This window comes from Erinaceus europaeus, chromosome 3, assembly GCF_950295315.1.
Source record: "Erinaceus europaeus chromosome 3, mEriEur2.1, whole genome shotgun sequence".
Classification (NCBI taxonomy): domain Eukaryota; kingdom Metazoa; phylum Chordata; class Mammalia; order Eulipotyphla; family Erinaceidae; genus Erinaceus; species Erinaceus europaeus.
In genome coordinates this window covers 41,462,097-41,479,453 of record NC_080164.1, presented here as the reverse complement: position 1 = coordinate 41,479,453, position 17,357 = coordinate 41,462,097, and the positions used below count along the sequence as shown (strand labels likewise).

General features: G+C 39.5%; 1 protein-coding gene across 11 annotated transcripts in view; it reads left to right on the top strand.

Moving 5' to 3' along the window:
• Window positions 1-17,357, top strand: part of SNTG2 (syntrophin gamma 2) — a 365,214-nt gene that overhangs the window by 313,275 nt on the left and 34,582 nt on the right. For 10 of the 11 annotated variants that reach the window (XM_060187060.1, XM_060187062.1, XM_060187059.1 and 7 more), the window contains one exon: window positions 12,719-12,811. The exons of the other annotated variant lie outside the window; for it this stretch is intronic. In XM_060187060.1, the coding sequence (XP_060043043.1) occupies window positions 12,719-12,811 (93 nt within the window). The remainder of the gene's footprint in view (window positions 1-12,718; window positions 12,812-17,357) is intronic. 11 annotated transcript variants of the gene reach the window in all.

Below are 17,357 nucleotides of genomic sequence, written 5' to 3'. Positions count from 1 at the left end.
TGGGAGATAATGTTGAAAAAAAAAACTCTTAACCTTCCTAATTATTTGGTTTATTTTTAACACCATTGATGTTTTTGTCCCTTTGAAAGGTGTTAAGAAATTTAATTGATATTTCTAAAGCTCTTGACAGTGAAATTTGCAAAGTGTAACTTCTTTAAATGCTTAAATTAAATATTCAGATAATCTGAGAAATCTGAGGCTCCAGTTAATGAGAAAAAAATAAAACACTAATGTTGATGAAAGTTTTGGTATCTCTATGTGGAAAACTTCAAATATCTTCTGTATTTTTCTCCTGTAAAAAAAATAATGACTCATGAGGACCTAACAGAAAATCAAGTGAATATTAAATAGCCTTTAGATTAGAATGGATTTATTAGCTCATTTAAAGATAGTTATTAGTTTACTTTGAGAACCATCAGTTTAATTACACAATTAAGGTGTAGATTGTTTTCATTATATATAGGAAGCTTCTTGCAATTCTAATTTACCTTGTACTTTTCAGATGTGGTTTTGCAGCAAGGTTCTTTTTAAGTTAAAGCTATCAATATAATAGTGTGGCTTATGTTGATTAGTCTTTAAATGGTTTATTTTCCTAAAGTACACAGTACTTCCCCAAATGACTCAGGAGATTGACCACTGTGGGGTCACCTTATTCCTGCTGTGGAAGCTGCAAGGGCATTCACCTAGGACTCATCACCAATGTAGAGCCCTATTTAAATTCGTGTGTAAAAGCAAGCTTTTCCTTTAAATTGTTATCCATTTTCTGGAAGGCTCTCTGTAGTGTATTCTTAGCCACTGCAGGAAATTATGAATTGCAATAAATTCACAAATGACCTCACAATTAAAGCACTTTGATGCATTCATTTAAACACTGTCTAAAAATACCTAACTGATGTGTATATTATTCTAATATTAGCATTCTATAGCTATTAAGTAATTTGTGGTATTATATCAACTTGTATCAAATTGAGTGATCATCATTCTACACAGTCACACTCAAATACAAGTTAACTCTTGATGGGCACATTTCCACTTAGGATGTGGGAGGGTATCTCAGCAGCTGAGTGGTTTCGTTCAGTTTGCTGATCTCATAGGCAAGTGGAATATCTCTGAGCATAATAGATACTCTACCTAAGACTTCTTGATGCAGGACATGGTAGAACCAGTCCATCTCTTCCTATCCTGGAGGCTGAGTAACATGGCAGGGGGTTAAGGGTCAGTAAACATCCATCTGAAGAATGTTCATCTAAGCAGTGACTGCCACATGTGATGTTTCCACACAGAAGCAAGGACTTGGATTGCAGGTATAGTTTCCAGTGTAAATAGTCTGTGAAACTTCCAGAGACTGGTGTAGAACAGATTTATGGAAAGGAAAAAAAAGTGTTTATCAAAGGATAGCTATGAATTTACTAAAAGCTAGAGAAAAAAATATAACTACAGGAGCATAAAGTCAACTGGGAGCCCAACATCCAGAGCATCTACCCAAATCTGCATGTTGCCTCAGTACTATAAAGGAACCCCAGACTCAGTGGATTAAAACCACACTTAAGTGCGATAGTTGGACACTAATTATATCTAACAGGGAACTCACTGGTTAAAATCAGTTTGTTGGTGGAGTGGACTTGGTTTTAGTGGCTTGAGGTGAATGAGTTTCTAGCTCTTGATTTTGGCTTTTTTTCTTCTTATCTCTGTTAACATGATTCTGTCAAATTCTATCCAAGATGAGCATATTAAATTCATCTATTTGTAAATTCTCATCTTTTTTATTAAATTTATTTATTTTCCCTTTTGTTGCCCTTTTTATTGTTGTTGTTGTTATTGATGTCGTCATTGTTAGATAGGACAGAGAGAAATGGAGAGAGGAGGGGAAGACAGAGAGGGGGAGAGAAAGATAGACACCTGCAGACCTGCTTCACCGCTTGTGAAGCAACTGCTGCAGGTGGAGAGTGGGGGGCTTGAACCGGGATCCTTATGCCCGTCCTTGTGCTTTGCGCCATGTGTGCTTAACCCGCTGCGCTACCACCTGACTCCCTAAATTCTCATCTTTTAAGGACTCTTATAATTTGAGTAAGATCTTCCAGTATTACCTCCTCACCTGAAAGTCCTTAAACATCTGCAAAGCTCCTTATGGTGTGACATATTCTTAGTCCTGGGCTTAGAAGTGGACATCTAGGAGCCATCATATTTCCAGTCAGAGTGGTTACTCCATACTTACTGGATTTTCTGAGAAATGAGGCAATAACCCAGCCATTCCTGTTTTATTTGGTCACAACCAAGTGTGTGTATGCAAGAAAGATGTGTGCTGGTGGGCAGATTTGGTCACATAAAGGGAGGCACTATAAGCACTATTGTCAATTCAATTCAGCCATTAGGCTTTCCTTCTTAGCTTTTCAGGGAAGAAAATAAAGTAACTTCAGGAAGACCTTGGGCACTGAGAAGAATTTTTGTGTTAAAATCTTTATTGAGGTTGGAGCCTAGTCATCCTAATCAGGAATGTAAACATGGCTACAAGAACAAAGTACATAGAATCAAACAAACACTGGCAGTCAAGTAGCCTTTCCAAGCCACATAGAGAACATCTGAGCCGACATTTCCTCCTGCAGAATAGGAGTTTGTTCACACTGGCTATGTGAACGTGGGTTTCTCTCAGCCAGAGGCACTACAGTTTTTCTAATGCCCTGGGACCCTCACAATCTCATTACATCCTGTGAAAGTTGACCTGTGTCTGTTCTCTGTCCCCTCATGCGTCAACTTCCTAAACAGTTTTTTCCATCTGGTTCACAAAGTCATCCTTGAGTGAGAGACTCTTACACTATACTCTTCCAGTTGCTAGAAGGTATGTTCGCCTCAATGCCCTGTTGTCCTTGTCATGCTTCCACCTTGAATGCACCTACCTACCATCATGTTTTCAAGGCAGGCACTGATTCTATGCTCATTCTCAATCCGTCTCCTCCAGGATGGCCTACCTTCCACTCTTTGTTTTTTCTCTCTCTCCCCTGAACTTTTACCTCAACTTCCATAGTGAAGCTGGAATTTATTCATATGAATGTCCTCACTATTGTATAGGGTACTGCATTTCCCAAAGTAATGTTTTCTGAACTAATTAATACATTAAGCAGTGGAGATGGAGGAATGAGGAGATAAAGAGAACAAAGAAATATTTCTCTTTCACAAATGAAATTAACAATGAGTGAATATTCTAGTGGTGAATAAGGCGGTCATATTCTAATATATTCTAATCATCAGATACATGGCTCTCATGTAGAAGATTAGTCTAATGAATGAATATTCGATGAGCCACATCATCCAGAAGAATGAAAGACCCCAAAACTCCCTGTCTGAAAAAAATAAGGACAGGGATAAGGAACTGACTTAATTAGTAATGACAAGGGTACTTAGGCAAAAACAAAAGAATGTTAAGGAGGTGGTAAACAATAAAAACATTTCATTATGAGGGCCAGGAATATTACTCAACCTTTTTTAGAAGACCAACTTGGCTTCCTGAGGTTCCTGAAGGTCACAGGTTTTATCCTCATTACTACAAACCAAGATATTCCCCAGGATCTTGTGTTTCTATTTACTTTGCACCAGGCCATCCCACATGGCTTCTATGAAATATATATATATATATATATATATATATATATATATATATATATATGCCAAGTAGTTAGTGTGATTCTCCAGTCTATAATAAAATGCAAATTGCTCATTAACAGAGAGTATTAGGAGTATTGATTTAACCCTCAGGCTCAACGCCCTATCCCCTAGCTGAATTTTTGCTGATGTCCAGTAGAATATTTTTATCTCCAAGGCAGAAGAGGAATAACTATCATAGGCATGCTGTATGATCTGCTGCTCTCCTGCCTGAGTACCTCGGACATTCTACTGCTAGAATTTTACTGTTTTGATGGACCTTTATGGCTTTTAAGCTGGATAACTCTTCTAATATTATACTTCAGAGAAACATCTTTCATAATCGAAAGACCTGATGTATATTCTATAAATTATGAACTTCTTCTAGCCTGTTCAGGATTGTCTGTTTCTGCTTTATAAAAATTACAATATATGTTACTATAAAACATATATATTGTTTAAAAAACAGATGATCAATTTACCACTTAATTTTTTTCTATGACTGCAATAAATGTTAACTTCAGTATCGTCTTTTGACCGGACACTACACATAAGTATAACTACTTTTCAGTGATTTAAGTACATACCTATGAAGACGTAGTTTACATGTACCTCTGAGGTATATGCAACTTTAATGGTATATGTGTTACTAGTGTAGCAGTATATCATATATTACTGCATATGCCATTGCACTGAAATTGTCTCACATCAAGTTGAGATCTTCCTTATGGAATTTATCTTACATTTATTATTCATAAACTCACCTAACTCTTTCAGTAGGAAATGTTGCTGATCTAAGAAAGTGCTATTGCATGCTTTCAAAGTCAAAAATATACACAGTATATTTAGACAGTCAGGCTTCAAGCTGCACTCCATAGCATCTGTGGGGAATGCTTTTTAATTATAATCTTCCCAAATTCTACCAAACAAGAGAATCCAGCTTCTCTATTTGCAAAATCTCATCAAGCATAACTCATTATAATTCTCTTTCCCTTCACAGGTATATACGGGAATATCTTTCCCCCTTCAGTCAAAGGACCTTCAGTCCTTGTTCAGAAATCAGTTATGTGTTTTCTTTTGTTCTGTTTTGCTTGGTTTTGGTCTCTGTACACGTGACAACATCCTGATAAATTCCAGCATTTTCTAGTGTCAGATTTTTCTGTATTTTAGAGAAAATTGAGCTCCTTTTGTTTTTTCTACGGCTGCCTTTTCTACAAACAAAGTGTTCCCCTAGTTTCCAAGTTTAATTTAAAATGCAATCAAGAGACATAGGATACTGATATTAAGAGAGAAGTAGCCACAGAATGTCCAAAGCTCAACTAAAAGTTGCTGCAAAGAGAGAAATATTTTCTCTAAACATTGTAAAGACCCAGCACAGCCAGGACCCTTCCTGAATACCTGGCCAAAATTTCTCTCAGGGTGGGAGGCAGACGTATGTGCACTCTTCTTGCCACTCCAACATCAGCTAATGTTTGCTCTTTCTCTCTCTTTCCTACCTAAGAGCCCCCAAGCTCTGGGTTACTCTGGGCATGGGGTAGATGCTTCTGGCTTTGTTTGCTAATGCTGAAGCCAACAGCCAGGTTTTCTTTATAAAGACTCCCATCAAAGGCTCATATACAACCTAGGGAGACCCTATCTATGACAAGTATGTGCCTCTGGTCCTTTCCTAAATCACAAGCTAACTTGTCAGTGGAAAGACCACTCCCAGATCATATCTGCAAGACAATGCCCAGATCTAAACCAGATCATCCATGGCAGAGAGCAAGATGGCTGCCCTTGCAACAGCTCTGATTTGATTTAATTGTGTCTGTTGCAGTTCCTCTGTTCATACCCAATATATACTCATTTCCTAAGCAAACAGTATAAACCACCAGGTAGCTGAGAAACTATAGCAGTCATTTTTAAATTCCCTTTGTAACTTCTGAGACACAAAGAATTCAAGTGACTCTGAGGAATGCCTAACTGGGGAAATGAATAGTTAAACAGCTAATGCACCTTCTAGCTGCTAGTTGAATGCGGAAAGTGAGCTACTACTGAAAAAATCTTGGTGAGACCTCAGAGGTATGCTGTTGATGGAAATTTTGTCTTAAAACTCTAAATTGAATGATTTCCATGGAAAATATTAGTAGTAAGTCTCCAGAGTGAATCACTGATGTAAGTGTGATGTGAGATGTTTTATCTAATGTTGTTTTAAGTGCAAATGAACTCTTCTCAATATTTCCCAGAAAGATAGTGGATTACAAATTGGGTTACAGCTTGGCACTTCTTTTCTCTAAAAACCATTACAGCTTAATTTAATTAAGTGGAAGTAAGAGCACTACATGTAATGTTTCTATTTCTGCTCTTTAATTTATTTCCATTTATTTCAGGGCTTAATCCAGTCCTTCAATTAACATTCCCATCATGAGAAGAGCCTAGCCAAATTAACTTTTATTAATTGTTCACATTATAAAACTTCCTCTTTCTAGACCTGTCCTTATCCTGGTTCTGATGGATGATAGAAAATAGCCAGTCTGACCTGACTGTGTGTGGGAATCACAAGTCTAGATGTTGTCTATCAACTGCCATGGGTCACCCTGCCCTAGTGTTTTTCCTGCCTCCCTGAAATCTCAAATAGATGAGACAGCTTCCAAAAAAACCTACAAAGTAATATAGAATTCGGACAGTTTTCCCACTATCTGTTTCCTTTTGGAAGAAAACTCCAAGCCAGTTCCTTTCAGTATTTATGTTGTGTGGGTCCCTTAAAAAAAAAAAAAGAAAGAAAGAAAGAAAGGAAGGAAGAAAGAAAGAAAGAAAGAAAGAAAAAGCAAAATCAAATACTCTTGAGTAAAGCAAGGCAAAATCAACTTGATTACTTAAAATTCCACTTAAACTATGATTTTTACAAAACAAGAAGAAAATTACAGCTGCTGTTAATGAAGTCCCCAATTCAAATATAACATCCATAGAATCCCTTGTAAATAGAAGTTTGTGATTAAAATATTCAGTTTTATTTAAGTCATAAAATTCAAGTGTTTATTAAAGATACACTGTTAGGATCTGGGGTACAAATTGGCCCACTCTGAAGAAATATTTTTAATTGGTTTCTATTATTGTCATTATTTGCTCCTTAAAGGAACCATGTCTGCTGTACATTTTCCAAGTGTCTCTTTTCTCCTGCACAACAAGGGGCTTTTGAAAATGACTCAGAAGAATTCAGGAGGCCACACCTCCAAGGAGACACACGGCTTTAATTTAGCCCAGCCCTGGAAATGCTGGAAGAATAGTAATGGCGACTTTTTCCCTCCAATAAGTACAGATACAGAAAGAAATAGTGACTTTAAACAGTAAAGGTCCTCTTCATTAAGTCCCATACCTTACAGTTTAATCTTAGTCTTAATCCTACTCCCCAAAGGCATTATATAATGATATGGAAAAAATAGCCCAGAAACATAAAGATTTGAAGACCTTTCAGTTAATATAAACATGACAGTTTCAGAAGGTGCCCTGTCAGAATTAGGACAGGTATGCTATGCAGCTATCTTCATCTTTAGCTTCTATTTAGCAAATTCCCTGACACTGCCGCTACTGTGTTAGACACCAATTTACTTACCACAGAAGTAGATAGAAAGGCCACTTCAAAAGCAATCTCTAAATTATGTATGTGTTAATCAGTGGTTGATACATGCAGAGCCTGTGTGTGTTGTGACTGAGTCACCCCACTGTCCCAGTGAGGGTAAAAGGTGTGAGAGCCATTGGTGGTGACCCTGCTTAGGGTACAGGGACAAGGGAACCTACAGATCTGTGTCTGCCTGATGGGCAAGGCTGCCTTTCACAAGCACAATTCATCAATCAGATAAACTGCTCTACAGGCTGATGGAAACACACTCCAGACCCCCAGACAGAAGCAGTTGGGCTTCTGTCCCATGGGACTGCCAGGGATGCTGAACCATGTGCATTTTTCTGTTTTCTTCCTACTTACTATTAACAAAGCACAGGTTTTGTAGACAGGCCACATTTCTTTTTTTTAAATTTTTAAAAAATATTTATTTATTTTCCCTTTTGTTGCCCTTGTTTTTCATTGTTATTGTAGTTATTGTTGTTGTTATTGATGTCATCATTGTTGGGTAGGACAGAGAGAAATGGAGAGAGGAGGGGAAGACAGAGAAGGGGAGAGAAAGATAGACACCTGCAGACCTGCTTCACCGCCTGTGAAGTGACTCCCCTGCAGGTGGGGAGCCAGGGGCTCGAACTGGGATTCTTCACCAGTCCTTGCACTTTGCACCACATGCGCTTAACCCGCTGCGCTACCGCCCGACTCCCAACAGGCCACATTTATTTAGAAAAAAATATTACTCATTGAGGAACTTCACAATCAACAAACTTCATGCCTAGAAAAGTTGACTGTGCTCACAATAAGTTGTGTTCAGGGAGTGAAGTGAGAGAGGCCCATTTTTGCCCTTTCTGCTTCTGCTTTAATCTTAGGTACAGGGCAAAGAATTGGGGAAAAAAAAAGAGGTCAGAGAATACTTGATCATCTCCTCCCTTCAATCTCTTTTTTTTTTTGTAAGAATACCAAGAATAGTGGTATTTTCCACTCCAAAGAAGGACCTCATTCACTTGGATCAGAGGTGCAAAAATCCTACTACCAAATCAGGTAGCACAGATAGGACTCTTGGTCATGTTTTATGGGGATGCAACCAATCCACAAGGACCAACCTAAGAGAAAAGTGAGACATAGCACTCTGCAATACTGAACCCATGTTTTGTGGCTTCTGAGGCAGTGAGTCTAACAGTCAGGGGCTTGGACCCAGAGACCAACTTGCCACTTGTTCCTCTGGACAAGCTGCTCTGATGCCAAACCCCATTTCCCACCTGAGGAATAAAAACCAAAGCACCTGCCTGATGTGGTCACCACAGGAATTTAATGCCAAGTACAGAGCATTGTTCCCGATATACAGAAGTGTACCTTATGTCACAGCTCTATTATTATAACTACTCTAAAGAGCTGTAGAAAAACTCAATGAGAGTCCACTCAGAGTTTTCTGACGTTCATTGTTAACTGAAGCATTTTCTTTTGGTTTCATTCCATGATCCTGTCTGCTTGAGAGGAAGAAAGCACTAGCCTCTCAGGGCTCATCCACTTTCAGACCAACATGAAAGGTCAAATCCCTCAACAAGCATAGAGCTGAACGTCAGGACTTCATCTCTAGAGTGTTGGGTGTGTGTGTGCGTGCGTGTGTGTGTGTGTGTGTGTGTGTGTGTGTGTGTGTATGTTGGAGGTGGGGCTGGAGAATGCAGGGTCATGAAGATAGCTTGCTGCCCTTGCAGTTAGAGCTACTTATGCCAGTGTGACTCCCTTATATACTTTATGATAACCTGTCCCCCTGGATTTTAATGAATAAAATTCCCTATTTAAAAACTTAATTCTATCTTTTCATTTAAGCATTTGTGCATGTCTCTATAGCACCGAAAAGGCCAATTTTCAAGCCTTTGTTTATTTAATGAGACCAGTGTATGAATTTTTGAACATATTTAATAATGAACTTGAATGTGTTATTTAGTATATAAGATGGTGTTTTTTTCTTTTTATCACAACCTACTTTAGTTCAGCCTTTACTCTTCTATGAGAAGCTATTTTAGTTTTTATTATCTTGATTTTTTTTCTGCCACTGTAGCACATTTAATTTTCTTGGTGTTGTTTGAGGGTTAAGTGAAAGTCCCCGTGACTGTGTGAGCCTAGAGCCAGAAGCCCTCACTGGTGAATAGGCAGCTAACTAATGCACAGTGAACTTTAGGGAGTGGAACCTGGTCTAGCAGAGCATGGGTCAGTTTAGACCCACAACTGCATTTCCAAGGCTCAACTAAAACCCTACAATTTTTTTTCAAATCATTGTATTGGAGAGATAATGGTTTGCAGGCAGTTGTTGATACATGGTTACAATTTCTTATTTCCCTGTGAAAGGTGTCTACATACCACTTCCTTCACCCATTTTTACTTCTTTACCACTGTATGTTTTATAAAGTTTGTTCTTTTGTTGTTTGTTTGTTTTGCCTCACTGCTCCTGGTGACCTTTTTTTCTTTTTTCTATTTTTATTTGACAGGACAGAGAGAAATTGAGAGGGGGTATAGAAAGATAAACGCATGTAGACCCGCTTCACCGCTCATGAAACACTTCCCCTGCAAGTGGGGAGCAAGGGTTTGAACCAGGTCCTTGCACATAGTGATATGTGTGTTAAACTGGGTGCGTACCACCATCAGCCTTTTAAAGTTATTTCTTAAACACAGCAAACATCCTTGATGGGTCAGCAGCCAGCATGACAAGGTGTAGATTCTTTCCCTTCCCTCAGCGTTCCCAGGAAGTCCATCCTAGGGTTGAGAATGAGGGACAGGTTACATCCAAAGCTTTATGAGCTCCCAAGCAGCAAGTTTCACCTACTGGACACTACCCTAGAAGGTAGGGACACCAAGCTGTCTACAGCATCCATACAGTTCCAGGCAAATCTGAGCAGCGGGTTCCATATGGGGGTCCAACAGCCCAGAAATAAGTTCCTTAATAACCCATCTCATCTCCTGCTTCCATCTTCCCAGCTCTGTGCACACATGGCTCTAGATAGAGAGATATATCAAATCACTCAGCAGCACCTCCAGACTCTCAAATGCCACCAGAGTTACTCCACTAAGATGTCAACAGGAATAAAGTTCTTTGCAAAGGTAACAAAAACATGGTGTTTCCCTAACAAGTACAAGGAGATTTGGGTGTGGAGAAGAGACCTCCAGTGGAGGAGGGCCTAGGGACACAAGTCACATGATGCTGAGATTCTGTGTTTTCTTTTCTCTGGTACATTTTAGGACTGAAGTAACCTTAACCTAGAAATAAGAGGGTCCCAGACTCCCAAAGCTCCCAAAATACCAACTTACTCCAGCAAGAACACTGGGATAAATAGCCTAAAAGACAGATACTTCAGACTATGCGGGCTTCACACAGTTACCACAGCAAGCACCTCAGGCACTCAGCAGAGGTGGGTGAGAGCCTAGACCTTCACCCACAGGCTAGGAACACCCCCTAAAACCTGCTGGGTATTGAGTGGGACTGGGAAAAAGGAGGCTCACCTCACTGGGTAGATATCTGGCAGCAGGGGCATTATTATCAGGGAAGAGCATGAATGATGACTGGAACCCAACACAGCCAGCAATCATGGGGGGCACTAAGCAGGAAACCAGAGCCTCCACCTTCACCAGGCAATCCCCCACTTCTTCTTGAAGACACTTTTGAGAAAATCCACTAAGAGAGATTTTAAATAAAACCAGGATTCTCGTGAAGCTAAACTATTGAAATTTTAATGGGAAAAAAGAAAACACCTCATACGCAGAATCAAGATTTCAAATCTAGTGGAATAAATACAACAGATGCCAGCGATGTTAAAATCGTCTAAGAGGTAACTAAAGCAGCCACAGTAAAAGTGCTTTCCAAGCAACTGTGGAGATACTGAAACAAATAGGAAACCTCAGCAAAGGAATATAAAGTTGTGGTAAGGAAATATAAGATGTGAAGAAGAATCAGATGGAAATTTTAGAAGTGAAAATGGAAGTAACTGGGGTTGGGGGGGTGGACAGGAGCAAGCCCCCCAGGGGAGTGGAGCCTCAGAGGAAGGAAGCAGTGAGCTGGAACGTGGATTGCTCAAAATTATCCAATCCACAAAACAGAGAGAACAGATTGGAAACAAATGGAGGCAGCCTAGGGACCTGGAGGGTTATACAAATTATTAATAGTTATTAAGAACAAAATTATTAATGTCTGTATCACTGTGTCCCAAGGAAGAGAAAAGAGGCAGGGTTAGAAAGCACTAGAGGATATAAAGATGAAATTTCCCAAATTGGGCAACTCATAATCTGCAGATTTTGGAAGCTTTGAAACCAGAAGGCACTGTGGTACTTATGGTCAAACTGATGTTTTGGGAACATTTTACCTGCAGCTTAATCACATGTCTTTTAATGATAACTCGTAAGAGGAATTAACATGTACATATCGTCATTAACCCTTTTTTACTTAGCATGGTCTCAAAGACATGAACTGAGCTTTTGCCCAGTGTAGCTGGGAGTGGGTGGGTGTATGCTCATAGACTATGTAAAGTGTGAGTGAGGGTATGATGGGATCTGAGTGTGTATTTGATGTATATTGTGTGTTTATATTATGTCTGCTTCGATATGGTGTGTCTGTCCATGAATGTGTGGTATGAGTATGTTGTGTGTGTGTGCCTGTGTGGTGTGTGCAGTGTGTGCATGCATGCCTGTGGGTTGTGTATTGGGCATGAAGTATGTTTTGTTGTATACATGTGAGTGTGAATTATATATTATATATGTGTGAGAACAGGAAAGAGTGGCCTCTATCTGTACCTGTTCTCAGACCTTCATAGTGTTAGTACTATATAGAATGAGACATTTCACATAGTTGGGTTACTTCCCAGCATCATCCTCACCCCAGCCAGCCCCTGTTGGAGAGGACAAGAGCCCCTGTGTATGTACTGTCTTGTCATCTGTAAGGTCCCTTGTTTGAATTTTGGTATCGCCACTGGTAACATTTATCTGCTAGTTTTTATCAGGAGGCTCCTCATAATGTTTCCCAAGAAAGAACCTCTCATAGATTCTATTGTGACTTGCTTTCAGCCCTGGTCTTCCATCTTGGGGTAACTTGTATGAGCCAAAGAAAAGTGAATACATCAGCTTCTATTCAAGGAGTCAGCAAATAGAAAATGATTTTGCACGAGTTTCCAAACCCTCTTGCAGCAGAGGTTTACTGGGCTCTGATTTGTCCCTGTTTGTAAGCAGAATGATAACTGCACCGATAGTCCAAGTTATTCTAAGTTGGACTAAGTATTTGAAATAATTGCAGATGGATCAAAAAGCAAGACAAAGTAATTATCTGTGCATAGTGTTTTGTGAGTCTTTGTCCCCTGGGACAGTTCAGTTTCCATGTATAATTTGCATATTAAGACTTTAAATTTTGGTTTTTGATCATTGAGGAGAATATATTGCAGCTATGTAATTAATGTACAACAGTACTGTACAAGAATGTTTTCCCCAAATTATTTCTTTTTCTAGTCCAAAACTTACATGTGCACCTGGCAAGGAGAGATGCTTTGTTTCACGGTGGATTTCGCTTTGGGATTCACCTGTTTTGACAGTAAGACAAAGGTAAGAATCCCAGAAGCCCATGCAAAAGCCCTTTGACTGGGAGTCTTATGACAGTTCAAATCAGTTAACCTATAATGCAGCAAACATTAGTCTGGGAGAATTGTATTGCAAATAATTTCTCCTTTTCCCATAGCTCAGGGTTCCCAAAGCCTAGCTGTTCTAGCAATGAAATACATGGTACTTGAGGGAAAAAAAAAAAGTCATACCTTCTGAAGGGAGGAATTTAACAAGTCTGATGTCCCAAGTTCAAGTCTTACAATTGTATGTGCTAGAATGAAGCTCTTGTTCTCTCTACAGTATAAAATATTATATTATATTATATTATATTATATTATATTATATTATATTATATTATTATATTATATTATTATTTTTACTGGAGCACTGCACAGCTCTGGCTTATGATGGTGCAAGAGATAGAACCTGGAATTTGGGGGCTTTTGGGCATGGAAGCCTTTTGTTTAACTATAATATCTCTCTGCCTTAAATATTTAAAAATTAGGACAATTGGAGACTGGGTGGTGCTGGATCTTATTAAGTGCACACATTACCATGTGCAGGGATCCAGGTTTAAGCCTCTGCTCCCTCCTGCAGGGGGCATGCTTCATGAGTGATGAAGCAGGTTTGCTAATGTCTCTCTTCTCTCTTCCTCACTATCTTCCCCTCCTGTCTCAATTTCTAGCTGTCCTATCTAATAAAAATAGAAAGGGGAGGAGGAAAAAATGGCCACCGGGGAGCAGTTGACTCATAGTGCTGGCACAGAGACTCAGTGGGTAACTCTGATGGCAATTAAAAAAAAACTGTTTGGTGCATTGCACCAAAGTAAAAGACTCTGAGGTGGGGGGTCAGGGGGTAGAGAGGGTTCAGGTCCTGGGACATGATGGCAGAGGAGGACCTAATAGGGGTTGAATTGTTATGTGGAAAACTGAGAAGTGTTACACATGTACAAACTACTATATTTTATATTGTTGACTATAAACCATTAGTCCCCCAATAAAGAAATTAAAAATTAAAAAAGCCATACCTCAGGGGTGGATGAGAGGGGGGACTTATGGGAGCATGAGTGAGCATATACAAGGGCTTCCTAGATAGCATAATGGTTATGCAAACAGATTGTCATGCTTGAGACTCCAAAGTCCCAAGTTGAGTCCCCTGTACCACCATAAGCCAGAGCTGATTAGTGCTCTGGTTAAAAAAATAAATAAATAAGTAAAATAAAATTTAAAAAAAGCCAAGACCCAGGTTACTAAAATAAAACTAAAAGAAAGGACACCTTCACTACAACCTGATGTAAAAACAGAGCAGAGTACTTGAGCAGCAGTAAACCAATCCCCTATATGGACTGCCAATTTTAGGATTAAGTCCTGTGTTACTGCCTATGAATGTACAAGGTAAGGATGGGAAATTTGACCCCTTTCCCTTGTTGAGAGAATGCTATACAGAGAGTTGATATTTTTGTCACGTGCATTTGTCACATTTCACTCTTTGCTAATTAAGAGTGAACGGGAATGTCTTGCGCTGAATGCTGCCTCTGTTGCCATCATTTCAAACACTTGCACCCTCTCCCACCCAGCTTCCATTCAGGACCTCAACCTCTGCACCTATCAAGGGTCAACACCTAAGGCAGAGGTCAAATACAGCTCCTGGAAATAGTCATTTATTTCTCACAGTGGTTTAAAATAGTCATTTATTTTATTTCCCTATTGGGGGATTTTACTCTGGCATCCAGGAGGTAGAGATTAGAGATACTATAGAGTAAGACTTACTGGGTCCAATGTCAAGAGACAGAGTTAGGACCCCTGTAATAATCACTCACTGTGGTCCTTGTTAATTTACTTCCTCCCAGGAAAACAGGAAGTCTAAACATGGTGCTTAGAATGTTAGCAACAAGATCCTGAACAACATTTTATATTGGAAGGGTTTCATGTCCGCCTCCACCATCCAACAGCTGCTTACAGAGTGAGCAGATAGATGGCTCCCTGTCTCCTCTCAGGGAGTGTCTTCCCAATGTCCTGGCCTACCATGTCCCCAGAGTGGGTTCCTGGTGTGCGGTTAGCACTGTGTGGCCATTAGCCAATTCTCATACTCTCATTGCACATACCCTGAGACAGTGAGACAATAAAACACACTCTTCCCAGCATCAGACCATATTAAACGGTTAACCATCAGAGCTGGGTAAGAACTGCTTTTTCTTTCTTTGTACATCATATAATCCTGTCTTTCAGGGATTCTAAACTGAGGCCTTCCAAATTCCCTCTGGCCAGCAAGGCTTTGTGTAAGTTTCTGAGTTTCTTAATGCCTTCCTTTGGGGTCTGGGAACAGTTATTGATTGTCTTCTCTGTGATGGCCACAGAGACAAAACTCCTGACCTGCAGGGAGCTTGTCATCCTTCTACTCCCAGAACAAAATGCTGACACAGAGCACTGACCTGCCTTCTGGGGAAAATGTTATCCCCAAAATACTGACTTGTGGCAATTTATGCTCAGACTGGTTTCTTTGACTCAAAATTAATTCAGTGCTAGGACATCAGTTCAGTTGACAGAGGTCAGCCTGTCTTCCTGTAGGGTCCCTCCATGCATTCTTGCTCTATAGGAACTGTACCCTATCCAGCACACTTTTCATAGGACCAGAGCAGGAAAGGAGCAACAACAATATAGCCCTCATTAGTTCCTCTGTCATCCTGTTCCAGGACCTGAACTGTCCCCTCAATCCACCCCAGTCTTGCAATACACGAACTCCAGTCCAAGTACTGTGTAGAGTTTTCTCTTCTTATCTTGTTTTTTCCACTTTTGCTTGTGAGTGAGATTATATCATATTCGTCCTTCTGTTTCTGATTTATTTCATGTAACATGATTTTTTTTGGTCTTACATTTATTGATGTGGTGTATCATGTTGATTTATATATAATAAACCAACCTTGCATCCCTGGGATAAACCCCACTTGGTCATAATGAACATTTTTTAAAATATACTGCTGTATCCAATTGTCTAGAATTTTGTTCAGTATTTTAGCAACTATGTTCATCAGAGATATCGGTCTGTTGGTGTTTTTTGTTGTTGTTGTTGTTGTTGTTGTATCCCTGTCTGTTTTTGGTATCAGAGTGATGTTAGGTTCGTAGAAGCTGGAAGAGTATATTTCTGTGTCTTCAATCTTCTGGAAGACTTTTAAAAGTAGAAGTATTAACTCTTCCTTGAAGGTTTTCTAGAATTCATTTGTAAAACCATCTGGTCCAGGACTTTTACCTAGATATCTTGCCATTTTCTTCTGGCCTGTAATGTTTGTGTAGAGAAATCTGCTACTAATCTTATGGTTTTCCTCTGTAAGTGACTCTTTGTTTTTCTCTTGTAGCCTTCAGGATCCTATCTTTATCCTTATTCCTTTTCATTCTAAATATGATATGTCTTGGTGTCTTTAAGTCTGGGTTAATTCTGTTTGGGACCCTCTGGGCTTCTTAAACTTTTATGTCTTTTATGTTGTCTAGACTAGAGAAGTTCTCATCTATTATGTCCTGTAGAACACTTTCTTCCCCTCCCTCTCTTTCTTCCTCTGTAGGCCTATAATGTGTATATTACTTCTTTTGAAGTCACCCCATATGTCTCTGTTGTTGTTCTCAGTACCTCTTAATCTCTTTTTGAGATCTATTACTTCTTTCTTAGTTTTCTCTAATTCATCCTAAATCTTGCTAATTCTATTTTCTGCCTCATTTATTCTATTGTCTCTCCCTTCTGTTGTTTTCTGTAGTTCAAATATTTTGTTACCCTCTTCTGATACAGTATTAGCTTGTTCAGCTAGTTGTGCTCTTAGCTTAGCTATTTCAGCTTTCAGCTCTCTAATTACCTTGAGATAGTGTTTTCTTTCAGAGTCTCATTTGTTGTTTCTGCATTTCTGATGACATTTCTTTCAAACTCTTTTCTCATTCCTGTGACTAATGTCTCAGTTAGTGTTTGGATGTTGTCCTCATTCTTATGTGCTTCTACCTTTGGGGAGGGTGTTTAGCTGGGCTTTTGTCTTGGTTCATTTCTCTAATATTTCTTTTTGGTTTAACTATTGTACGTAGTGTATTATGAAGTCCCTCGCTCTGTGCTTTTCAATCCATTGATCACTCTTGCCTGGATTGACTTGTTTCTAAGTAAGGGCTTACAGAGTTCATACTTATGGAAATTAACAGTTTTTTCAGTGTTATCTCAATCCCTGAGTGGAAGCACAGTGGCTGTTAAAACCTCTTTTGTTCTTTTTCTTCTCTGTAGGCTATGGTAGCCTGAGGGCTTTTTACCTATGAGTAGGTTTTTTAACTTTATCACTCACTCCTGACCAAGATATAAAGCGGGGTGGGGGAGATATAGCACAGAGGTTATGCAAAGAGACTCCCACACCCCAAGGATCCAAAACCCCAGGCTCAATTCAGCTTCTCTGCTGGGAGCCAGAACCAAGCTGGGCAGCACTGCTTGCCCCTGTGAGTTTCTAAGACTTATAGTCTGTGGGTTCTGAGGCAATTACTCATCATGTTCTAATCAAGAGAACAATGTGTAAAGACTCCCACTATAC